Source organism: Convolutriloba macropyga, chromosome 8, assembly GCF_964194025.1.
Source record: "Convolutriloba macropyga chromosome 8, txConMacr16.3, whole genome shotgun sequence".
In the NCBI taxonomy this organism is placed as follows: Eukaryota; Metazoa; Xenacoelomorpha; order Acoela; family Convolutidae; genus Convolutriloba; species Convolutriloba macropyga.
Window position 1 is genome coordinate 39,300,185 of NC_134475.1, and position 27,264 is coordinate 39,327,448.

At 35.8% G+C, this 27,264-nt stretch overlaps 1 protein-coding gene across 1 annotated transcript in view; it reads right to left on the minus strand.

The window, feature by feature from the left end:
* Positions 1–27,264, minus strand: part of LOC142345051 (MFS-type transporter SLC18B1-like) — a 46,935-nt gene that overhangs the window by 6,119 nt on the left and 13,552 nt on the right. Inside the window, exons 2-5 of the mRNA XM_075397133.1 lie at positions 16,253–16,502; positions 7,606–7,988; positions 6,838–7,107; positions 2,841–3,082 (exon numbers count right to left, since the gene is read on the minus strand). Coding sequence (XP_075253248.1) covers positions 2,841–3,082; positions 6,838–7,107; positions 7,606–7,988; positions 16,253–16,502 — 1,145 coding nt within the window. The remainder of the gene's footprint in view (positions 1–2,840; positions 3,083–6,837; positions 7,108–7,605; positions 7,989–16,252; positions 16,503–27,264) is intronic.

The following is a 27,264-nucleotide window of genomic DNA, read 5'->3' on the forward strand; positions in this document are numbered from 1 at the left end:
CTTCTAAAAAAATTAGATCCAATATCTAACTTTTTGCTGTGGAATTTTTTTTAATTGAACAAACTGGAGGCACGCCTCGTTATATTTTATTCACTGCTGCTGTTAATTGCAACAAATGGAGCGTTTTCAAGCGCCACATTTGTGAGCCCCAATCTGATACCAATCTGCGTTTCTCTCGTTTTCTAGTCTGTTCAGTCATTCTGGAAATCAAAACAAAGGACAGTTGGGGGACAATATTTATAGCTTTATGCTGTACAAATTTGTTTAATAACACAAGATTAATTTTAGAATTAGGAGAGAAACATTAAGTTCCATGCTCATTTTAAATCTAGTTCACAAAACTGTCTAATTTTGATGAAAAATTGAAAAACAGTAACAAATTAAAAATAACTAGCTACAAGTTATCCTATTTTTGTTGTCAATTTTAAAAGAAATACACTGTTTTAAGCCATCAAAACTGAAAAAGGTTTGAAAAGACAAAACGCCCTCAAGCAATAGGCGTTTTTCCAATGAACGCAATTAAAAAAACAACTGCCAAAAATTCTCAAAAAGGCCTAAAAATCAGCATGCTGGTCGGATAACCTCGTAAAAGGCTTAAAACTCCTATTAATTACTAAAAACTTTCAAAACAGTATCGAACACAATCGTAAAACTACCAACACGACCTATTCGAACAGGTCAATAAAAGAACAATTGTTAACACTGAAAAAAAAACTGCTTGACGAAGCCGTAGGTGAACAAAAAATTTAGCTCACTTACAGAAAATTTTGTCACACCTCAATTTCTTGCTCTTTCAAAAACAGCCGTATGAACACAAAACCTCTCGCTATAGTGTGCAATAGTCAAAACACTTCAATTTTTTTCACATGTTTAAGTTCACGCTTGAAATTTCACTCCAACGAATTGATTAAAAAGACACTTCTCCCATAATCCTCTTGGAGTCTTAATAGCAATATAAAAAACCTATCTTGAGAATTTTTTCAGAGTTTGCTCATTTGAAAGCAACACATTTAAAATTCCAGAAGCTTGAATTGCAGGCGCTCGGCAGAAATTAAACTCGAGACAACAAAAAAATTAGGGGAAAAGATAGAGGGAGAAAGAAAAGAAAAAAAAGAAGGGAGAGAATAAACACATAAACAGGGAGAGAATGAAAAAATAGAAATAAATATAAAAGAATAGAAAGTGACAAAAATGGAATATCAAAGAGGAAAAAATCTAAAAAAGAAGTATAAGAAGCAAAAAATGCAACTTTAGATGAGGACTTTTTTCAAATTGTGGAAACTTCAAGGTGAAACAAATTCTGTCTGTCTTGAAACAGTGTTTCCAGTAGATATACATTAATTGAATCGTCGCAATTGCGAAGGGAAATTTGCTCTACAAAAGGTGCTGTATTCAAATTATCCAGTTTTATTTTTCCCTAAATATATATGCTTTTAATCTGACATGAACGATTTTCAAACCTTGATCAGTACTTCTCCAGTGAAATACACGTCTTAAGATGATGAATCAGTACTGATCGTGATTTGTTTCATTTCTTAAGACTTATGAAGACTTCTTGTCAAGACGTGCTCAAGACTTGAGTGAAGTCTTGGCTTAAACTTGGCAAGTCTTGAGTGAAGTCTTTGTCGAGACTTGCCCAGTCTTGAGTCAATTCTTGACAAAGACTGGACAAGTCTTGATTAATGGGCAGTTAATTAGCAAAGTAGAGATAGAATTAACTCAATTTTCGTCAGATTTTTAGGAGGAAATTTTTAATCTGACCAAGCTTTTTCTGAATTGAGCAACTATCTACATAAGATGTACGAAATTTTCATTAGGAAAACAATTCTTTTTCGAAGGTCAGAGAAGAGTGGCCATGACTGGTATGTTTGTGCTATATCGTGACCATTTTTTTAAATCTTTTTTTGTGCTTGTTGTTTCACTTTGGATGGTTTTTGAGCCAAACCGTTTGTAAATGGCTGCTTCTTTCTTTCATTGCCAAACGAAAAACTTGCTAAACTTAAGACTTGATTCAGGAAGTGCAAAGTCCAAAAAATGACATGATCAGAGCTATGGCACAGCATTGATCCAAACCTTTCCAAAATTTCACTCCGGGTGGGTTGCATTGAATTAGGTTTCAAGAACTACAAGTTATAAGTTTTGTTTTTCAGATTAAGACAAAATTGTCGTTAGACTATCAAAATCCTTTTTATATGGTTTGTATATAGCCACTCAATGGAAAAGAATAAAAATCTTGACGTGATGTTCTTTATTTTCCTGCATAGGAGAATAACCAATTTTAGTGTTGCGATGAAACTCTGTGATTATTTTTTTCTATTTTGAACTCAAAAAATAAAAATCTGGTGTAATATTTATAAAAAGTTTATGACGAGTGCAGTTTGTGAAATCAGTTTGACTGTTTGATAGCTTAAGTTATATCGCATTGGAAATAAATCAGAGCTCGTTTCAAATGAACAGTTAAAAAATATTGCATTTGACAATATCACGTGAGTGTCAAATCTTGTCAATGTAAACTTAGAAAAATAAAAACATGCAATCAGTTTTCGTTTTTGAAGAAATGAGTGACAAAGAGGGTGGCGGGACCTTATTCTCGGTACCTTACTAAAATTGGTCACAAATGAGGTGGCTGGTTAAATTTATAACAATTACAAGAAACAGTACAACTAAACATCGTTTTACGATGAAAGGACGGAAAGGAGCTTCAAAAATTGTTTACCTAATAGATGCTCTCAACTGAATACTCGTTTGTCTCTTTGTGCGAATATGGAAAAATTTAAATTCAATTTTTGGATGTGCTTCCAAACTTCTTACCAAAAAATGATGGTAAAAATTGAATTTACCTGTTTGTCAAGTTTCGAGTCGTAGTAGAGACGACCCACTAGCCCGTATTTTATCAAAACGACGACATTCCACGTTGCTGTCACACTCAATACTATGGCCAAACAAAGACACATGTTGTAAAACCCAATGATGTCGTTGACGTATCCGCCAACCACGAAAGCCCCGAAAGTTCTTCCGGAGGATGTGGCGAGGTTGTAGGAAGACGCTATCAGGGTTTTAATTTGCTGCATATTTGTGAACCCTAATGAAAATTGTTCACATTTAAATAAGAAGAAACGCATCCCAATTTAATACCATGCAAAAAAGTTCGAAAATGATGAAAAATCATGTTAGTCTTTCACAGAAACGGAGAACAGGTGGCAAAAAACCAGAAAACAAAATAATCTAGTTTCAGTTAAATTTTTAAAAAATGAAAAGATTTTTGTTCCAAGGCAATTTGAAATATTCTTGAAAGCTTTCATTAATTTCAATTTTTTTAAACATATCTGGCAAAGGTTTTTAAAAGTGACCTTCGGTCTGGATTTGTGACAACAATGTTTTGTGCGGAGATGGGTTATTATGGCGAAAACTCGGTTAGGCGAACAGATTTTTTGTAGCCATTAGGTGAAAATTATGAACTATAGTATTGTGGACATTAGGCCAATAGCAATTAAAACATGCTTGCACTTCAAAGTCCAATCGACGTTATAAAGTACTCAAGAGCTCCTAACATATGTCTCTACATAATAATGGCTTATAAAAAATGGTCACAATTATTTTTTTTTTAACTTGAGCAATTGTAGCACTTCATTTTATGACCGTACAGCATTTATGGCATCATTTTTCTCTTAATTATTTAGAACAAAAAATGAATATCATTTTCATGTTTTCGACTTTTTCCTCCGTTTTGTTTGCCAACAAACACTTTTGTAGGAATGTTACTGAAGGGCAAAAGTAAATTGCAAAATTGATATATTTAAAATTTGCTTTATTTACTCATTTTGATGTAGGGACATATGCTAGAAACACTTGAGTACGGTGTTGAGTTAAGTTGACTTTTTTGAAGTACCATCAATAAGTTTTTTAGTTGCTATTTGCCTAATATCACCAAAACTTTGGTTCATAATTTCCGCCTAATGACCGCAAAAAATGTGCGAGCATCTTCGAGTTATCAACTAATATCTTACGCCCCATTTTAAGCGGTCAATTCTTAGTATGATGCTCTTTTGCCAAAAACTATGTATAAAAAAATTGATCGGGCATTTCTTTCTTAAGTCGAATTTAAGCTATAGGAAAATTTTTTTTTTCAAAACTTTTTGGCTCATCGATTTTATTTTTGTGCTGAAAAAATTGCCCACATGGTTCGGGGTACTGAATTTTGGTGAATATAAATGCAACAATTTGTCCTCCTTTTGCAAAAAAATTTCTGACGGAGTTTTCGATTGATCCCTTTGTCTCGTTAAAAAAACCTGAAATTGAATTGACATAGAGAATATATATACATTGTCACAAGCCATTTTAGTGGTTAAGGAAATATATGCTCAACTGGCTTTTTTTCAGTCAAATTTCGCCAACCGATATATATATATATATATATATATATATATATATATATATATATATATGTATATATATATATATCTATATCTATATATATATATATATATATATATATATATATATATATATATATATATATGTATATTGTACAGAATTGTTTGTGGTATCATTAGAAAGCTTATCCGGTATTAGAATCGAATTAAAAACCTTTTTTCTTTTTTCGCAAGGAGTTTGGGGGCGTAAAATTTTGTGAACGTTAGCGTAACTTCCGTTGCTTAGTTCACTTTTTAGTAATTTTTGCAACCTGAAACTTGCAAAGAGACTCTTAACGACATGCTGAGTCTTTGTGAGTTTGAAGATTAAAGAGATCTGCTGAATAATGGTTTGATACAACTCAATTAGCTACAATTTTGCTTAAAACTCTGTAAAATTAGTTTTGTTTTCTTTTTTCATGGAAATTGGCGTCAAATACGCATCTTTTAGTTTTCTTTGTTCACATTTACTGGTAGTGCCGAGAAAAAAATTAGTGACATGATCTTCGTTTTAAATGGTGAGGACTATTTTTACCTTTGGCTCTTCCGAAAGTTTTCTGGAACTTACAATTTGGCGGTCTCTCTTTTAATTGTATCGGTTTTTTTAATCAAAAGTGGATCAATTTTTTTCGATATACTAAGAACTTTTTTCGCCAATACAACCTTTGCGCGATTATTTGGAACGATGGCCGTTTTAGCAGCAATGCAGTACTTGGAACGTCAGCGTTAGTCTCACAGTTGAATTTTGCAAAATAAATTGTATAGTTTTTTTTACTCTTCGCGTTTCATAACGTTTTTGATATTTTCTTCAACCCAATTACCCACAAGACCATTTTAATTTGGTGAGCGTAAATAAATGAGATGTTCCATTAATGTTTAAATGAGGACGAAAGAATAAATGTTTTGTTTTCTAAGTAAAGCTAATGGTTGTCAAGGCTTCCAAGAATGTTTCACTGAACTTTTAGTGATTTCATGATTTTTGCCAGTTTTTGTTATTATTTTGTAGACTTATGATTGAGTCCAAAACCTCAAAAGTCTTTTTAATCTAAGGAGCTAATAAAGAGACTCTAACCGTTTCAGTTAAAAACTAAAAGTTTTTTGCTACCATAGCTAGATAGTTATCCAAAATTTATCATTCACTTTTGATATGTTGAATTTTTATGTCTTTAAAGCTTTTTTCGTCAATCTTGAAAATATTTTTGGTTTTACGGGACCAGCACCTCTAGCAGGAAAAAATTTTTTTTGGACTTTTATAATTCAAAAATTATTGATTGTAATGGGGAGCTCTATTTTTTACACACAAGAATTATTTTAGAACACAGCTCAATTATTGACAAGTCAAATTTCTGAGCAAAGGAAGTTAAAAAAATTTAAGTCAAAAATTTCCTAAAAAGCTTATAGTTCATTTGGCTTCAAAATTCTGTTTGCGTAAAAATATCTGTTTAATTTTGATCTGTTGCCTGGATTCGTTGTAATTTTTTAGTCTTCTGACTTTGCCTCAGTAACAACGTGTTCAATAGACACTAACAAATTGACTTATTTATTGTGTTTTAGTTGAGAATATATGATTGTTTTTACTTATAATTTTAAAAAATTTGTTTTCAAAAAAATTATATTATTGTTTTTTTTTTTCAAATTTGCCAACTTTGTCTCATTGCTGTCACCTTGTAGCGTTTTCTCAGCAATTTGGGAAGTCACATTTTTTCAATAGATTGTTTTCAGGCTAGGTTTTATTGCTCTCTGATCATTTAAACATTCGTTTTTTGGCTTTGAAACTGAATTTGTTTTTTCAATTTTTTCTTCTGATTTTTTGACATTGTCCAATATTTTTAAATTTTGCTGTCTTGTCCAAATATTACATTACTGAAAAGTCACATAGCACATAACTAGCGTTGAAATATGGCAGAATTGATTATCTTTTATGTTTTTAGGGAATAGATTATGATTTTTCTGCCTTTGTTTTGACTATCTTTGTTCCTCTTTTATCCGTAAAGCCTTCTGGATAATTAAAGGCTAGAGTGGTTTCCTATGAAAGTATAGTTGATTTCATTTAATGATTTCAGTTGATATATAATGTTTTCGTGTCTTTAAAATTATTTGTTTTCAAAATTAAACTTATTTTTCAATTTGGCTTTTTTTGTCTTGATGTTATTTATTCTCAAAGAAACTAGGTTTTTTCTTCTTTTCTGTTGACATGCATGTCACGTAGTTTAATTTAGATTTTACTTAATGTTATTTTCACTTTGTTATTAATTTGTTGAAAAAAATTGATGGAAATTGTGTTTTGGTTGCAATTAAGTCACCAATGACAGTTTGATACACCAATTGTTTATAAACCTTATAAACCTTGGTCATTTTTTTTCTGATTTCAACTGCACAAAATTTTTTGAAAATCACTGATTGGTCAAAATTAATGTGAACATGCCTTGTCGAATTGCCATCTTCTCCAGAATCAAATAGGCCGGATTCATTGTAGAAGCCATTGTAATCCCATTCAATGCCAATATCATCACACCCCAACCCAGCGTCTCAAGCTGGGGAACAAACTTGGGCAAAAATAGGGCAAAGGCTATAAGGGGTGCTGCAATTTGATAACTTACTTCAACTATAGAGCCCAGACCCATTCCTACTAGCACTCCGGTGATTGGTCCCCACGTAAGGAAGGCTAGGGAATTCACCAGAAACACATAGCCGATCTGTTCACGGGATATTATTCCTTGATAGGATTTTGTTTCAATTAAAACAATTTAAATTTTTGGTTCGTTCTCCTTTAAAATTGAAAAACTACAAATTGGTCAAAAAATTTAACGATCGGTTTCATTTATTAGCGAATCAAATCCAAAGGTACTCTTTTCGCATGTTCAAACAAAATTTTCACGCCTAATGAAACACTACTTTAACAATAGAACAATCAGTCGGCGTTTTGTATTGTTTCATGTTTCAAAGTATTGTTTCATGCGACGTGAAAACTTTGCCTGAACAGTTTGTACAATATGCAACCTACGATAAAATTTTCCGATCAAAATTTTTAGATTGAGTGAGTTTTGATATCTTGATATGGACTTCTCTTAAACGAATTATTAAAAAGGTCAAATTCTTGCTTTGCTCAGCATACATAAAGCACGCACTGATCATTTCGCTTAAAAAAAGCTTCAACCGAAAAAAATGGCTGCAAACATTAAGGAAGAAATTCCCTTTTTGGAATCAACGGCTAAAACATTTTCAAAGTAAAGCGAGTAAGCCGTGTCACGAATTCCAGGGATAAAGTATAACGTCGCCGTTGGAATCACGACACTCAAAGTTGAAAATTTTCCCAAAAAGCGAACATAATCTGAAGATCGAACCTTTGATTTTGTCTTCACACTTTCATTCGGAATAATAAAAGAGCTAGATGCAAATACGAACAATTCCGTTATTCCAACTACGAGAAAGGGAACTTTGTATCCGCCCAGTGGTAAAAGGAGGCTTCCGATTGGTGGACCAAGACACAAACCACAACCAATAGACGATTGGATGATAGTCGTGATCAAAGCAGCTTTTTCAGGGAACATTTGCACGGCTATTGGCATTGCTGTACTGGAAAAAAGTATTTGACAGTTTTTTAGACAGGTACATATTGTGATCAACATTAACTAAACTGTGAAAGAAATTAATAATCATTATTATCTTCAGTTCTTGGCTCCTAAAACCACTCGCCGTTAAACGAAATCTGATATCATGCCAAGAGATGCAAAAACTTGACGCAAGAAGCGATCTTTAACGATGAAGCTACAATATTCATTAACTTTTTGAGAAATTTTACATTAACGTTTTATTCTGAAAGTCGGCTTCCTTTAAAAGGAAGCCTTTCAAGGTCGTTCCGCCCATGGATAGTCTTTTCTGATGGTTGACGATTAGCCTTTCATAAAATCTGCTGTAAAAACCCTTTACCCGGGTTGCTACTTCTTAGTAGTCATACAAGGATCATATATGATGTCATACAAATCGTACGCTGATTCTTAGTACGATCCTTGTATGATTGCTAGGAAATCATCAATGATTTTGTATGATTATATATGACCCTTGTACGACAACCAGGATATCATAAAAAGTTAAGAGGATTATGACACTTTTATGAATAGTGGGAAACCATTTATGACCGATGTATGATTACAGGGGAATCATTTATGATCAAAGTATGATTACCAGGAAATCATATATGCTTTTTGTATGATAACCAGGAGATCATATATGATCCTTGTATGATAACAGGGAGATCATTCAGGGAAAATACACTAAGAAAACGATAAGCACCATTGTGGGAGACATCAATTAAACTAAACAAGTTATGATCTAAGCTCGTGAGTAAAGCCAGGTTTTTGCTTCACTCAAAAGGGACCTTAAAAATACAAATGCATACAAACCTGAGGACACTGACGAAATTCTGCTGAAAGCAACATTTACTTAAAAGGATAGTAACAGATATCATAACACAGGCATTTTAGCTCAATGTTTCGCATTTTCGACAATATTTGACGTTGGAGTGTGACTGCCGTGTGCTTTTGAATGATTTCAAGAAAAAGTTGCTTTCCAGTTTATGATTCTTTTATGCCTACCAAGAAATCATACTTTCACAAATGACCTTGTACGACAACCAGGAAAATTGAATACGATAACTGGGATAAAATGAACTGTTATCATTATCGATTTTACTTCAAGCGAACTAAGCATCACAGTTGCGACCTTTATTAAGCGGCCTTTAAAAGATTGTATGACACTTGTATGATTACCAGGATATCATACAAATCATATATGACCTTGTATGATTACCGGGGATCATTATGACCTTGTATGATTACCGGGATCTTTGTACGATGAGCAACCCGGGTAAACGTCGTTTGATATCCATTATTTTTAATTTTTGTATTCGGACTCATAAAATGATATTATAAGACAACTCAAAAAATTTTAGTTTCAGTCGTTTTGTGAAGCAAAATAGACGTCAACAAACGAGCTCAGAAAGATACAGCAAAAACGTTCTAACAAAAATGTTGTTAACGCAGAAAAATTGAAGACATGGGTGAATGTTTCCAAACTGTTTTAAAAAATTGTGGAAATTTTTAATGAGGCGTCAAAACATGAAATTAAGACTTTTGAAAGACGAATTAGGTTACAACGTTTGGAGCTAATCTCTAACATATTTACTATGTAGGGAAACAGAACTAACTTGAGCAGCATAAATTGGAGTGAAAGTTAGCCATTATTTGTTTAACAAACAAAATTAAGCTGTCAAGAGAGAGGCAAAAAAAGAAGTAAAGAGGTTATTATACAAAATAATTCCAACCTAATCATATCAGAAAAAAAGGAATGAAACAGTTTGCAAAAATCAATGGTAGACTTGGTTCGGAATTCTTCCAAAAACGATAGAAATTGATGGTTTAAGAGCTAAATGGTTAGGAAAAAATGAACTGTGTGCTACCTCTAACTAACGGTACATTGAAAAGGACTAAAGTGTGGTTATCAGAAAAGCCAAAACGGGTAATTTAATTAACAAAATAGTTGACAAAAATATGAGAAACCTAAGTTTACGTTTTTATGAACTTGTTGGTCATCTTTTGGATTTGTCCAAGGAATTAGAAACGTTTTTGCTGGCAAGCTAATGATTACCAACAATGGGGGATAATTAACAAGATAAAAGGTATAAAAGTTTTGAGATAAACTTTAATGCTGTAGAACCAAAGCAAGCTGTAAACGAAAAAACAGAATTAAAAACTGTTTTTATTTTGCGCATGTTCAAAGAAATATTGTTTTGATCATTCAAACCTGATGCTTTCATCGTGTTGTTCCGATTAATTCTAAAGCCTATGTACAACAACTGATTCGATTGAATTGTTTAATAAAACTGAACGGAGAAAATAGAGAAGAACAGGTTTGCGTGACGTATTGGAAACAAGAAGAAATTGAACTGAATTTTCGTTTGTTCGTTTATATAGTAGTTATGTAACAAACGTCAGTAGGCAACTATTGGAAGCGTTTTTTTTAAAAAATTGATTTGGTTATAAAGGGGCAAATGCGGGAAAAATCTGATTGATTAAGGCAAAAAAATATTTGTTTTCTTAGTTTCAATTCGCGTCAGTCAGTTGAGTATATCAAGCGAAACTTGGGATAATCATAGTGTCTAATTGACACTGGAGAAGTTTGAAAGATGATTCTGCAGTAGAAATATTGAGTTATGAATCAAGTTCAATAATTGAGTTTTACTTGCTAGAACTCTTGTCGGACTCAGAAGACGCAATGAGGTGAACACAGGGGCTGGTTAAAAGATATTCAAATAGAGAAAAGTTTTTCAAAATTTAACGTCTGAACTTTTGCAACCAGCCCCTCCTCCCCAATTCTTTCGAACTCCACCTCTTCAAAACTGATTGCCCTTAAAATATAACTGGTGGCGTCTTGGACCGCCGCATATGCACTAAGAAAAAGGACGATTTTTGTCACCCAAAGCTGTTTTCTCTTTTAGAAAAGCTTTTTTTGTACTTTAAAGAAGGAAACAACTTTTAATAGATTTACAGTGCTCCTCTAAAATCCTACTACATTAATGTTCCCCTAAAACTTTACTTATAAGAGCTCTAAATGGCTATTTTCAAATTCAAAATATCAACGTTGACGGTCAAATTTAACGGCAAAGGTATAGAAAGACTTAACATTTGGACTGAAACTATCAAGATCATAAAGAGAATAGTTGAAATTTGACTAAAAACAGACATCGCTACAATATAATCTGGAGCAATGCACTCGTGGGAGCAATGCACCCGTCAGACATATCCTTTACTGGGGAGGGATGGAAAAAGAATGCATTCAGAGATTTTTGGACACAAAACATGAGTTTTTCAGAAACCTGAAACTTACAAACTCAGTAAACAACGCCATTCCTGTCAACTTGAGCGAACCTTTACGTAAGATATGTTGTATCTTGTGACTGATTTTCTACGCCTACTTTAGCAGTTGCAAGTTAGGTCAAAATGAGCTAAATTAAACAGCACATTAATTATTGCTGATAGAAACGGAAATGATAGAGTGGCTTTAAGCAGAAGAAAACTTTCGGAGAATGATTTACTAGGCTGAGGAAATGCGGTTTGTACAGCCAAAATTAAGGAAAAGAGAAAAAATTTGGGTGGAGCAGTTGGTTCTCAAGTGAGAGAAAATTGTTGTTATCTAGTTCTTTGTGATAGAACAGAGTTTCTTAGTTGCGTGGTGTGGAAATTCAAAGTTATTCAAAATTTTTGGTAGCGAAGATTATACGTTTCTGGCCACCAACAAAATAATGGGTGCAAGAAACTATTTTTTTGTTATTTTAGTTGATAGGTTTCTGTACTTGTGGATTGATTATTTGAATTTGGTTTAATTGGTGAGATCATTAGTTAGTTTTGATAGCATTTAATTTCAGATTCATCAAAATATTTATTTCTGGCTATACGTTTATTAGTTGTTGGTAGTATATTTCATTTTCGATAATTGAACTATCCAGAATACTTCAATTATCGAAAATGTAATTGAACTTTTCCAGCAGCCAAGGGAGCAACATCTTTGAGGACAACAGTACAATCCAGTCCAAAATAAGAACCACCAATAAAAATTTCATAGAGTATTGATGGAGTTCTGGGCGCTAGCCAGTCCCCAGCTAGAGGCCTTCTAACGAAAAAAATACAAAACCCTACAGTGGCCCTCCTGGGTGAACTCTCTTGTTGAAAAGAGAGTTATTCAGAAAATTTGAAGATGACACGAGTGTGAACAGATTTCTGCGATAATGACGACAAGCGATCAAAGCTGGCTACCGTGCCGATAGATCAGTCGGGGGAAAACATTGAAGAAATTTAAGAAAACTGTTGGAGATCTCAAATAGGACAAACATTGAGTGAATTTGAGCAACAGACACATATAATTTCAAAAAACACTTATTTTAGAAGAAATACAGTGATTCTCATGACAAGGATTTTGACTGAGTGTAGTAGAGGCAGCAGCAGAGCGGGCGGACAACTTGAGACGAATTCTCAAACACAGAGGAAAGCGGACTTTTGCAAGATTTGCAGCAGAAATTGAAGCCTCAGAGAAATATTCAGACTAGAGTGCAGCAATTTCGAAAACAATGGCAGGATTCTGGTTTATAAAACGTTTCTTCTTTCCTGGATATGAAGTAGGGGCTGCCTGGCGTGCGTACTATTTGGATGTTTGTGAAGTCTTCAAGACGACAGAAGAAGGGGTGAAGAGGTTGTGAGAATGAGCTCTTGACGCTGTGAAATATTGCCACGCTAATTTTGGAATTCCGATCATTAAAATCGTGCTTGGACTCTTGAAGAAACTTTGTAGTTCTTTGACTTGAGACGGTCGATTTTTCCACAGACATATAAAGATGATTTTGAAAGATACTTGATAGAAAGGATAGAAAGGTAGTATTATGAGGAAGCGGTTTTGCAGTGCGAAAATGACAAACCAGTGTTTCAAATAACGTAATTGACAGAGAGTAGTTACAGCGCCAAGAGTTGAGTCAGTAATTAGACAAAAAAGACGTTCAAGTGACAATTGACCTCTTTAAAACAGTTATGACAGAGATTTCAGCAAAAGTTACATTGAATAAACGTTGGTAGTTAGTAAAATCCATTGGCATTGGAGTGAGGGCATTTACTGAGGAACTATTAGACAACAGACACATATATCAAACAACTGGTGGTAACAAAAGATCAAATTGATCATAGCTGGAAGATGTTGTTATCCCAGAATAGTTTGGCTGCGGTTAAAAGCTTCAGTTAGACGGAGAGTTTGCAGAACAGGTTGTAACGAAACCGGAATCAGGTTAAGAGCAGTTCAAGGAACTGATGAACCAATGCGTTGCTGGATGGGATTTTGTGAAAAATTACACAGTTGCAGAACCGAGACGTGAAATAACAAAGGAAACAACGCATGGCTGCGAAGAAGAAGAAGATGCAGTTTTCTGCGACGTCGAGTTTAGCTATGACAGCAATTTATTTTGGAGCGATTTCTGTTAGAAGTGTGACGACGTGTTCATTGCAAATATTGGTTAGCATGAAATACGAGATCAAAGTCCCGTAGTTGCGTTGTGTGAAATGCAAAGTTATTCAAAATTGTTGGTAGCGAAGATTATAAGTTTCCGGCCAGTAGCATAGCTACTGAGTGGCAGAATCTATTTTTAGTTACCTGAATTATGAAGTTTGTGTACTTATGGACAGATGAAATGAACTCATTTGATTTAGTGTGGACCATTAGTTGGTCTTCACAGAAAATTTTTTTATAGATTTTTGAAGTTTTTTTCAACTATTTGTTTCTGGCTATATCTTTATTAGTTGCTGGTATTACCATTCTTGATTATTTATTCAATTATCCAGAGTAAACTTTTCAAGCAGCTGAGAGAGCAACAATAACTTCCCAACAACGAGAGGAACCACCAAACAAACCTTTGGGAATTTTGATAGAGGTTTGGGCGCTTGCCAGCCCCATCTAGAAGTCGCCCCATCTAAAAAAAGTTGTGCTTCCTTTAAAGCGGTTAAACATATTCGAATCGTTTTGCTGTGTTCTTGAAACAATTAAAATAATGGAGTTCAAAAACGGTAGCAACATCTGAGGTCATCCAATATCCGTTTTAAAGAAAACACCCAGCACTAAAGATCTTGCTCAAGACCAAAAAGAAAAAAAATGACTTGACTTTTTTATCTGAGGGGATAAATTGTTTAACGGATTTTGGGATTAGCCAGCATCTTACACTTCGACTGTTACACAAAACCCTGGGCATATGTTAAAAATGTTGGAAAACTGTTTGTAGAAAATCAGTATCTCTTCAAATAACCACGAGATGTCATCAAGAAAGTTGGAATAAACAACATCGAAATTTTCCATTTATCTGATAATAAAATTTTGATTAACAAATTTATAAGTTCATCGTTCGTTGTATTCTTTGTCCAACATCATTACTTTCAAACATAATAAGATTGCGATAATTAATTTTCAATTTACTTTTGGTTTTTATCAAGTAACGTTATTTTCCCCATTCTCATGTGCAAAGGGCTGTATAAATAATTGTTTTTATCTTGTACGCCAAAAAATAAGTTGGTCAAACATTTTTGTGTTAAAGAAGAATGACAAAAAAAACATTACAACGGCATGTCTGAAGCAGGCTCGTATATGTATAAAAATTTGAGTGTACAAAAGTACTGTCTTGGGGAATTTCTTTGCCCTAGTGGTCATAATATTCGTTTTAAACTTTACTTTATTTGTGGGTAAACTGCTTGGTACTGATAATTATCTGCATAGAAAGATGAGGTTTTAAATAAATAATCAAATCAGAAAATATTACTGTAAAGGGTTAAAACATCAATTGTATAGGGCCGCTTTATACCGCTCAAGGGGCAATTTACTGCGCCTTTGGTAATCAATGTTTTGTTTCATGAAATCCAATGGTTTCAACTTTTTGAACCGTCGAATATTTTATTAGTTATATCGGATTACATTCTATAAGAAATGATGAGAGCTCGAAATGGATTGAGTAATCAGATTGGCCTTTTTTTTGTTACTTTACATTTCAAGGCTAGTTGATAAAAATTAGTGGTAATAAAACTTATGATCTTCTCCGTTTGTGCCCCCCCAGCTTAGTGGGCGCATATGTGCAATATTTTTACATAGTGATTTACTATGTAATGGCACGTGCTCTGTAACTGGGGGACGCATAACGTACTGGGGGGCACAAACGGAAAAGATCCGAAACTTATTAATTGCTCTTGAACGTAGTTCATAGCAATTATTGTAAGCGTGTGTGTCTTTTTTTATGCAAAATTTTTGCTTGACAATTTTGACTTTTCGAGTGACTTTTACGCCCTTGACTTTCTGCAATTTGCGTGATCTAAAATTCCCTCCCAATCACAATTTCAAGCAGCTGAACTCAATTGGCGGCAATTTAATACTAAAAGTCAAATGAAAAGTGCGCCGAAACTGGTGTCATTTTTTACTTTAAATCTTAATAGTGGTATATGTTAGCCTCTAATGTGGTTATTTGAAGCCCACTATAGAACTTCTTAGTCCCATTTAGCCCCCCCCCCCCGACTGAAGCAGGCTGCAATTGATTAGAGCTCCCACTAGTCGTTCAAGAGCAATTCTTCCGACGTTTAGTCGGTTATGTTATAGATGTTAAAAACTTACAATAGCTCCCGGGTCGAGAAAATTTCCAAAAATTATGTAAGAAATGCGCTGAAATGCGCTCAAATTTCAAGAAATTTGGCGCAAAAACCTTACATAATAATGCGCTGATATTCACTGAAAAGTGCTGACACTTTGTAAGAAATGCGCTGAAATCCGCTGAAATCAGGTAAGAAATACGCTGAAGATGCGCTGAAACTTTGTAAGAAATGCGCTGAAAAGGTGCGCAAAGTTATGTAAGAAATGTGCTGAAAATGCGCTGAAATCATGTAAGAAATGCGCTGAAGGTGCGCTGAAATTTTAAAATTTCAGCGAAAACTCGAAATTTCAGCGCATTTCAGCGCATTCAGCGCATGTCTTATATAATTTCAGCGCATTCAGCGCATTTCTTACAAAAAGATGCGCTGAAACGGCGCTGACATCTCAACCCGGGCTGTAATGACTTTGCAATTATTTCTAGACATCGCGCATTAAAATATCTCATCAAGACTCCGCTTCAATATTAAGATTTTTATGACAACTTTGTTAACAGGATCTTGCTAAGGCATCTCTCGCTAAGTTTTGGAAAAAATCGGGAGTTCATTGCAATTTTTTGTATTTTGAATCAGATTATCTTTTTGGGAAAAGTTTTATATAGGGCAAATATTCGGAGGGCGGCTTACCCGTATAACATTGCAGCTCCAGCTCCGTTGAATAAGCGAGTGAAGAAACACGAATAGAAGAAAATATCTCCACTCGGCGACTCAGACAAAAGTCCAAAGGATGAGACAGTGATAGAAGACCACAAGGTGCCAGTGACAAAGACAAATTTGATGTTCTTTGGTGTAACTAAACTGGCTACTACAAATGAGAAGCAGAGATTGGTGAGGTCGAAGGAGCCTACTACCAAGCCAATTTGGAATTGACTTAAACCTGAAATATTGTGAAAACATCAATTAGATCGGTTAATCTACCGACGGGGGGGGGGGGTCAAATTCATACGCCTTTGTTTATCAAATATCTTGAACTTTGGCACCGTTGAAGTATTCATCCGTTAGATGGGATTACACACTATGTGACGGGATTTGAACAACAACTAGCTTACAAGTCCGTATGTATTTAATTGCTCGTATGAAGACTTGATCAGTCAATTACTTTAACGGTAAAAGATGGGAAAAAAAATTGTGAAGCTTGTCGATGTTAGTGCCTTAATGCGTTGACATTTAGAATGTGATGTAACTCAAAACCGGTGCAGAAAATCATATTTCAAAGCAGACAAATTCTAAGCAATGGTAGTCATTAACTCAAGGAAGAATTTCAATCCTTTGAAAGCACGGGATTTTTTGAAATTTTATTACATTTCAAGAGATTTGAAGTGCATTGGGGCGATCTTTATCTACGGTTCAAAGAAAGTTGCTGGAGCGTATTTGTCATAGACAATTTTTTGGAGTTTATATAAAACAGGATGGAAAAATCAACGCCCCAAACGAAAAGTAACTGTTAAGGACAAACGGCTGAACGAAGTGAAGAGCTGAGAGAAAAGAGAGTGACTTTCTTTTTATTAAAATGCATTTTTGAGAGAGAGAGAGAGAGAGAGAGAGAGAGAGAGAGAGAGAGAGAGAGAGAGAGAGAGAGCGAGGAAAATGGGTGTAAAGATTTTGCCAAGCCAAGCGAGCATAATTTTTTGATCACATGGGGCTTTTTCGAAGCAGAATTTTCGTTTAAACAAAACTTTTTGGCATAAGTTGATTTTTCTAAATGCATATTTTTATGCTCATGTTGACAAGCAAATTTGGGTTTCCGAGCTTCTTTTTACTATTAAAATCATATATTGGACTTTTATATATTTTTGATCACTGTCTCTGGTAATTTTGTGCTTCAATTTAGTTTTGTTTTAGATCTCATGATTTTTTTATTCCTATTTATATCAATTTAAGTTTCCTTTAGTCCACGAAATGTGGTTGAATTCAGTCATTTCTTACTTGTTTCTTCCATTTTTGAATTTTTCGCCTATTTTTTCTGCCTTTCGACTACTACTTCATATTAAATTGTTTTTTATAGTTTTTCTATGAGTTTTGATTGTAATTAATTAAAAATTTAAGGTCTTGGTTTAAGTAATTGAAAAAATTCTGCGGTCTTTAATATTTTCATTTTCAACCTCATGTTTGTTGTGTTTTTGAGTACGTAGGCATGGGGGCCATATGGGTGCTCAATGATTACACTGAAACTGTTTCTGAATGTGTACTAAGATCCTAAGATCAATTTTTGAGAGTTTGTAACCTTCAGAGACAGCAAATAAAAATAACAGATTTTTCGATTTTGTATCGTCTTTTTTCTCCCTTCGTGGTGTATCGTTTGTTTTTTTTGTCTCCTATATTGTAATCACTAGGTGAAAATAAATTAACTATATCAAACAATCCGATAAAATCAACGGTTTTAGAGTCCCAACATGTGAAAAATAACCAAGAATAAACTAATCCAACATTCCGTTCTAGTTCTATTCTCTTTAAATTCGTTTACACTTTCAAATTAAATTGTATGACAAAAAATTGTTCAATTATATTAGTTAAAACTTGGATAGAGCATAAGAGCATAAGTTATGTTTTATTTCGAGTCAATTCCGAAGTCTTCCGGCTGTTTGTTTTTTCTATCAAATTGAGTTGTATAATCAAGTAAAAAGTTTTTTGCTTCTGTAGTGGATGTTCTGTTAGGACGTAAGTTAAGTTCTATTTCGAGTCAAATCAAAAGTCTTCCGACTGTGTTTTTTGAAGATTTTGGTCGCGCCGAAGCAAGAAGTGGAGCAAAAAAGCGAGTAGTTTTGCGGCTTGAAAAGTTTTCAATCTAATTTACGAGAAATTTCAAGTTTAAAGCTTGTGTTGCGAAGAGCCAAGGCTATCATCAAATTTTTTGAGCCTGGATTTTTTAAAATGAAAGTGTTTGGAGCCAACAGAATTTTTGAAATCGTCAGCAGCGGATAAAAACGAAAAATGGACTTTGTTTTGAAACAGTTGCCGCTAGAGGTGATTATAAGCTAAAACAAGAAATCAAAATTTCCTCGCTCAGTAGCCCTTAAAATTTAGTCTTTATTTAACCATTAGTTCGTCATTTTCACGATTTTGCTACAAAAAATTTTTTCTACAGGAGTAGTATAAAATTCTGACTAGAACCTCAACGGGGGGGGGGGGGGACGGACAATTACTGCAGCGTGGCAATCTACAACGGGGTGGGACATTTTGAAATTTTTTAAAATGCAGTAAAATGTCCCCCCTATTTTTGAGGTTTTAGTCAGATTTTTTGAAGATTTTATGGTGTTATTTTATTATTTCATTCGTCTTAATTTCTTTCGGCTATTTGAATTAGTTCATATTGATTTGCAAACTTTGCTAATTTCCCGCCATATTGTGCAGCGCTAGACAAATTCGCTTTAGCTAGACCTTGTTTTACTACGTAAATTCAGTCACTTAGAAGCGCTATTGTTCGCCGCTGTAAATTTTAAACGTGCACATATCCGATTTTCCTTAAACATAACCCAATTTTTAGCCAAAAATGTTCCAAATTTTCGGTTTTTTGTCCCCCCACCTGATTTTTGCGGCAAGATCTTAGAAAAATTTGCCGGCAGATCAAAAATTCAAGATTATGGGAATCCAATAAAGGGTTTAGGGGGACCCAGGGAAACCAGCTTATAAACATTTTTGGCTAAAAAAACAAGTGTCTGGGATGAAAGTTATTTTTTATCTAGTTCAACCCCGAAATCAAAAAGCCCTCATTTGTTCCTTTATTACTCTCCTAATCAGCCTGATAGTTTTAAAATTGATTCAACAAATTTTATCCTAGTGTGCAACTAACCAGCTGGAATAGTTCAAAAATTGGCAATTTCCATTAAGAATGGTTTAAGTTTGGTTTTAAATTGTTTGAAAAAATTTCAATATCTTGGAAGATTATACAGAAATATAACTTCCCTGAGATTTTTTCTCTTTGAATGCTAGCAACTTTTGTTTGGGTAGTATAAGTACTTCATAACAATGGGGAAATATAGATGCTTATTTAAATTGCCAACTTTTGTAACAAACATACTCCTTGATTGACAATTGTGATCTTGACAGTCTACATCCAATCAATATTCGAAGCAGTGGGTAAGACGAAGAAAGTACACTTAAACAATTTCTAATGGTGAAATCAACTAGCAAGCCAAGTAAGTTTCTTCGTTTTGTCTAATTCACAACAAATCTACGTGATTTTACATCTGTTTTCTGATTCCACGAGCAAAAGCGTACATCCATCTTTTCTAAATTTGCTCTGTAATGGGGGGGCTATATTGGTTGCATAAAATGTTTTAATTAATAACTTTGCTAGAGAAAGGTTAAAAATGCATATTAGAATATCTTGAAATTTTCTGTTTGTGCCCGCCGCTTAGTGGATGCGCATCATGCTTAGTGTGGGGGGGCAATAACAGAATGGATCTGTTGTATTAAGTTGCCGGTCGAATTTTTGTGAATGTGTGTATGTCTTTTTTATGCAAATCTTTCGCTTGACCGTTTTTGACTTTTCGAGTGACTTTTACGCGCCTGCTATACAAATCATAGAAAAAAGAAACTTGTCTAAAATGACTGTTTAACCTGAAAAAAAAATTTTACAACTTATTTAGAATTTGTTCTCCGACCAATCAAAGAGTGCCTGAACAAAGGTTTCATTGATCTCAACCTATGTCACTGTGGGAAGTGTGAAGTTCCGAAAAGTTCCAGGTAGAGGGCAGGGTTGTAATTCAGTTCAATAACGGAGAGCTTCTCATCTACCTTCGCAACAACTAAGTAAGAATTTTTTTACAGGACCTGATTACGGGAAGGAACTATCTGCTCTATCCGGTTGTTTTTCTGCTTTTTAACTTATCATATCAATGAACCGGATAAAGGGTAGGAGCTTTTGAAAAAAATTCGGGTCCTGCAAAATTTTAAACCATTTTTTGAATAGAAATTACAACGGAATCAGTCAGTTTATTTGACTCAAACATTGTTGAAAGGATCAGTAAATCACATACACAACTTTTTCTGGTTTCTCAAAAAAGCTTAACGACAAAAATTACAAAGTAAATAAACAATTAAGCCAAGCCCGCGAACTTTTTTTGGTTTATACGTTTCATTAAACAATGTACAAATCTTTTATTTTCGATGTGTCTTGTTTGTACTGAATTGTAGCCTTTCTATTTAAATGAAATTAATCTCTATGTAAACTTTTGAAATGAGCTGAGAAAAGGCCAAAGTACCTATTGGGTAATCTGTTGGCAGTTTGTTTCAAGTCAAAATCAAAAATCCAAAATTCCAATGAAAGACTGTGAACTCTGGAGGTTGAGCTCGCCGTAGAAGTTCTGGTCGCGAACTTTTGAGATCGGCTTTGCAATATATTGAGGTGGAGATCAAGCAGCTTCTAGCAATCGAGCTAGTGGTTCGCGGCGCACGTTGAGGGAGTTTTGTTTTGGGGTGGAGGATTTTTGATTGAGACTTGAAATAACTGCTACTGGATTCTTGAGAGGAACTTTTTACTGCGAGAGTTGTTACTAGCTACAGGTTTGAATTACATTTTGTGGAATACAAGAGGGACCGGACGTTCAGCACTTCAACAAATACTCTAAAAATTTTATCTCAATTGTTGCTTACTTTTGTATAGTTCTGTTCGCGGGCTTTTTAATGGTAAAAAACTTAGTTGGTCTGTGAACATGCATACACAAATCACTGAGTTTAATCTTCATCAGTTGATGAATAGTCAATAATGCGAGCTGTTGGTTTTTTCGCCGCTCCTTTTTTTGCGTTCTGCTTTCTCTTTTTGCTTTTCGGTGCTGGCAAAGTGACTTGATTCTCACTTGAAATACTTCTGTTATCCGATTCAATTGCTTGGTCCAAAATAAAACCATCGCAAGCTGGGTCTGTAGAAGACCCACTGTCCGATAACTCTGACATTTTGTCAAAATCTACCAAGTTTTCTTCTAATTCATCTTCACTATAATCACGTTGATAAAAACCTGGGTCTGGGGAGTTGAAACTTGAGTTGTGAATGGTGCTTGTTTGTGGAATGGTTGTTGTTGGTTGTTGCTTTGGCTGCTTATTTTTCTGCTGCTGGTTCTGTTTGCGCCTTTGCTGTGCATGCTGCGTGCTACCCTGCGCCTGCTGCGTGCTACCCTGCGCCTGCTGCGTGCTATCCTGCACCTGCTGCGAGCTACCCTGCGCCTGCTGCGTGCTACCCTGCGCCTGCTGCGTGCTATCCTGCACCTGCTGCGAGCTATCCTGCGCCTGCTGCGAGCTATCCTGCACCTGCTGCAAGCTATCCTGCGCCTGCTGCGAGCTATCATGCGCCTGCTGCGAGCTATCCTGCGCCTGCTGCGAGCTACCCTGCGCCTGTTGCGTGCTACCCTGCGCCTGCTGCGAGCTATCCTGCACCTGCTGCAAGCTATCCTGCGCCTGCTGCGAGCTATCATGCGCCTGCTGCGAGCTATCCTGCGCCTGCTGCGAGCTACCCTGCGCCTGTTGCGTGCTACCCTGCACCTGCTGCGTGCTTTCCTGCTCGTTTTGGCTTGCATCAAGCGAACCCCAATCCGGCTCATCTAGTATTGCTTTGTAAAACATGTCCTCTCTCAATGAGTTGTGTCCATAGGGCAACGTTGATACTTGGTCACTTAATATGAATCTTTTATCATCATAGCCCGACAATGATTTCTTGTTGACAACTATCGTGTGAAGCCTGTGGTTGCTAGAGGCTATTCGGGTGTTGAGAAGACGCACAACCTCGCCGGCCAAAAGAGTTTGCTTGTATAATTCATGGGTCATGCTGCGCCGTGCATCTTTTGTGACCCCTTTGGCTGACTGTTTGGTGCAACCTGAAAAAAAAACTTATTCAAATTTATCCCGTTTTTTCATACCACAAAAAAACTTGGTTTGCTAGAATGTTTCGCAAATGCCTGTTGTTTTGATTACTTGTGTTTGTAGAGTGAAAGGGGGGGGGGCTAGTGAAAAAGACTTATACTTGCCTTCAGCGAGCTTGATTGAATACAGCTTTGGCTTGAGTCCACAAAACTCAGCAATTGGCCGGCTTCCCATCTCATCTTTGAATTTAAGAGTGACACGTGCATTGTCCCTGCTGTATAGCGGGTGCTCGGGAGGGAAGTTCGAAAAATCAAATTGCTCTGCAACCTGCTTTTTCTTCTGTATTTCTGCAAAGAAATCTCTTGAGCGCACTTCATACACGAAGGAGTCTGTGTCTGAATAAAGCAAATTACAATCAAAGTTCTTCTTCATAACTTTGTAGTGAAACTCAAACATGAATTTCTTAGCCAAATCCAGTATACAAGCACCGACGATGGTTGGTTTGTCCCACAGTATTTCTGATTGTTGAAGGCATACAGTGACCAGATCTTCACTGATAATTTTTGATGACTGGTACTCGGGTTTGTCTGTCCATTTGAGTGTTTCTTCTTCAGTGCGCGTCAATTTCACTTTCATTCTGTTTCGTTTTCCCTCGCAAGTTTTCCCGAATGACGAGTTTACCATTAATTTGTAGAAATCGTCCTCAAACTTATTCTTTGCCTGCTTTCTTTTTTCGGTATTTAGTTTCACCTACGGCGCTAGCCACTTTTTTTGTTTGAATGATAACACTCGATGAAGCTTGGTTACTACCAATCCTAGTTCAACATAGAGTTTCAAGGTTTGGTAGTGTAGCGTATAATTTTGTTTATCGAAAAGCGTCTGGATGAGTTTTTTTACCTGCGGGGGTTTTTTAATTTGCATACCGGTCAACAAGTCGCTTTGGTATTCACTGAGCCAACATTCATCAATAGCTTCTTTTAAGGGTGCCAAGGGAAAGTCAGAGTGTAGATCATGTAGGCTGTCGGGATAGCTTAGGTCTACTTCAACTATGTATCCTACTGGGTCATCATCTGGTGTATTTAAAATTCGGTGAAGAATTTCCTGAGCATTATCGTCGGTCCACTCACTCTTGTCGAACAGTTCAAATTGACATAGTGGCAGTGGGAATTTTTCCATGATTCCTCCGTATAGATTATTAGCGTCTATCATAATGATGAACGAAGAAATGTTTTTTGGTTTGTAATCAGGAAGAAATTTGTTATTTGCGCGACAAAGACGCTTACTGTACACCGAGCTCACGCCTCCTCTTATAAGGTTCTCAACCATATCAAGGTGTTCCCTCTCAATTAGAAGATGTAAATGGGGATTGCAAATTTTGAGCATTGCGTCGCCCGACAAATTTGATGCAGTGTAATACTGACAGCAATCCAGTCCGTAGGTGTCATAGCAAACTTGTCGAAAACAAAGAACAACTGCGGCGAGTAGGAACACATCAGTTTTCAAGTACAAGTTGTAGTATTCACCAATATTTTGACATGAAAATAAATTGAATACTTGGAGCGCTTGCTTGTACTCATCTTCACTCACTGTGATTTCATATTGCTGTAAACTGTTGGTCCATTTGTCACGAGGGGGAAGCTGTGTCTCCTGAAGTTTTTCAAAGCCGTCAACGTAGCAATAAGGGAACGAGCCTTTTTGTTTCAACAGGTTTACTGAAGATGTGGGCCACTCTTGAAAATGTTGTTCAAGCAAGCTGAACTGATCCGGGGGCAGGTTCTGTACCAGTTTGTCAAGAGAAGCATTCATGAACTTGAAGGAGTCCAATAGTCTTATGTATTCATACTGGTTTGTCCAAACGCCCTTTTTTTCCTTTGTTGCTTTTATATGCACTCCAATTTGCAACGAGATGAATTTCTCACTTGTGCTTGGTACCACAGAAATTGTATTTTTCTCATTCAGGCTCTGTAGTGCAAGTACTACGTGATGAAGGTCATAGTTTGTCAAATTGTGGGCAAACAGTGGAGTAAAATTTAGGTTTCTACGTTTTAAATTACACTGCGAGTGTGCCCATCCCAAAAAATTTCCTGTGAAGTGACAGTGATCTAGTACTGTGGGATCTTGTGGACTTGTATTCAATTCGTTTTCGCAAATCCAACACAAAGTAGCTTCTCTTTTTGGTATTGATGGTTCACCGGAAAAATCTTTATATTGTTGTTTAACATCATAAATGCTCTTGGCAATTTTCTCCAGCGACTTGACAAATTCAATCATGACATTCTGCCCACACTTCAGATCGAAAAAGAATGGTTTCGTTTCATTCAAGGCCACAAAAAGCAAAGCATAGCTGCATGGCTTGTGTTCTTCTAGCGCTTTAGTAGTGCTCGAGCTTCGTGTGTTGCTGCTGCTGCTGCTGTCAATAACGGGTTCAAGTATAGACTCCAGATCAAAAAATCCGACTATAGGTGCAAACCAACGTGCTTGATTATTTTTAAATTCAAATTTTTGCTGTCCTGCTTTTGGCATTTTAATAATTGCTCGTGTGTTTTGGTGGCATATTTCTTCATGTCTCTCATGTCGTTCGATTGAAGTGCTAGTATGAAAACAGTTTCGACACAAATGGTTGTCCAAACGCTGTTTTTTCTGAATGTACTGGTGAATTAGTCCTTTGATATTTGCGATCAGCACATAATGATGCATTGAACCATCACTTAGCAAGAGTAAGTCCAGGTTGAATTCGAAATTTTGGTTGTTTGATATGCGGAAAGGAATCAATTTTTTGTTTGAGTGCCGAAATACATTAACGCGTAACTGGTTTAGCTGTTCAAATTTTTTCAATTGGTGGAAGGCCATTGGCATCATGAATTCACCAATTGGTTGCTTTGCTCCGGGATTTTCTGGACCATACATTATTGGATTTGTTTTTTGTCTCCAGGAGGCGTTGTCCGGTATCAATTTGGGTCCAATTTTGTTGTGATATTGTGCAGTATAGCAGTATAGGAAACATTTTTCATCATGTCTGTTGCGAATGTTGAGCAAGTATTGACTTCTAGCCAACTCAGTTGGGAGAGCTAGATAGGAAGAGGCACTAATTGGTTTTGACTTGACAAATCGTAGTTCGACATTCTCAATTCTATCTACCGTCCAACCGCTCCCATGAGATGCGAAGTTGTTCAGCGAGAGGAGCATTTTTTCAATCATTCCAGCAAAGCATGATTTACTCAATCCGTTGAAGTCAACGCGCTGCATTTTTGAATTGATATATATCTGAATTCGATCGGGTTGGCTATCAACGGTTTCATCACCTGTTGGTTTTGTTAATTGCATCAATGCACTGAATTGAAGTTTTTGTGCGCTATTTTGCGAGTTCAGTTGAACAAAAGTTTTGATCTCGTCCTGTTTGCTCCGCATAAAACTTAGCAGATCTATTTCCTGTTCCCCCACTGGTATGTCGTAGGTTTTCAAAACACCACCGAAAGCTTGCTCGGACGGAAGAATTCCAGAACTTGGTTTGTTTTCCAGATCAGCTTTCCATACTGGAAGTCCATGGTTTTTGTTCATATGCTCCATGTACTTGAGGTTGTCTACATAGAACTTGTTGCAGTAGAGACAGTAGCGGGGATGTTTTGAGTTGTGTTGCTGTATCATATGCGTTTCGAGTTCTATGACTTTTTCATGAGCAAAAGCACATTCATCGCACACAAATCGGTTGGTTTGGACGTATTGTTTATGAACCGTTTGCATATGTCGTCTGAGGCTGCGCTTATCTGAGCGTTCATTATGAACAGTGGAAAGAAAGAAGAAATAGGAACGCAAAAAAGAAAATAAAATTACGAAAAGGAAATGAAAATAGTTGAAGTTTTTCAATCAAGTGAATTTCAGGATAAGGCAAAAAGCAAATGTAAGAATTTTATTGTCGGTCAAGCTGTAATTTAAACTTGTTTCATCCAATCATAGTGCGCGTCTTTTTTGTTTACTTTTGCAACAGAAAGCTACTGCTCCGCAAACAGCAGTAGAGGGGGGACACACCGCGCAGACTGTTGTGTAAACAACACATAGATTTATATGCTGAACGGTTTTTCTACTTTTTGTTTGTTTAAAACAGGTGATATTGAGTTCGCAGTTTTACTTCTTAGTTGTTTACCCTAATTTTGGTACGGTGTACGACTATCTGATAAAAAAGTGTTTACTGATTGTTTACTGTGATTTCACTACAATCCAAGCTTCAGCTGGGTTTATTTCAACCCAGTCCACTTTCGCTTATTTGTTTAAAACATTGTTTCACACACTTGTTTGTCCAATGTCTGAAATTTTCAGCATCGCTTAATTCTGTCTCACAATATTTGTCTAGTGCTAAGATCAATCTTTAGTTAAACTTTAATTAAGAACTGGTTTCGAGATGTTAACAAAATTATCATGCTTTAACATTGTGAAAAGCAACAAATACAATATTTACAATGAGTTTAAAGAGTTTTGTTGTATTTTAGAGTCGAGATAACTTGATGACTTTCTTGACGGGGGCATAACATTGGCTCAATGGAGGTGTTTCATCGATGCTGACATCATCAGAAAAATTGTTGGCAAGCAACGGGAGGCTTTCCGGGGTTTTTCTTTCTTCACTTGGCGACTGATCAAATTTGCAAAAACCAGATATTTGCTCAACTTCTTCTAGCTGCCCCAATTGATTCTCCCAAATTTCAATGCAGTCATGATCGTAGTCTGCAAAAAGTTTTCTTGTTCGCTGTGCCAATTTTTTCACATCCTGCTTTTTTGTTTGAATGGGAGTAATACATCCATAATATCGATGAGCATATGGAGACTCTTCTTGTCTTGGTGATTTTTCTGGC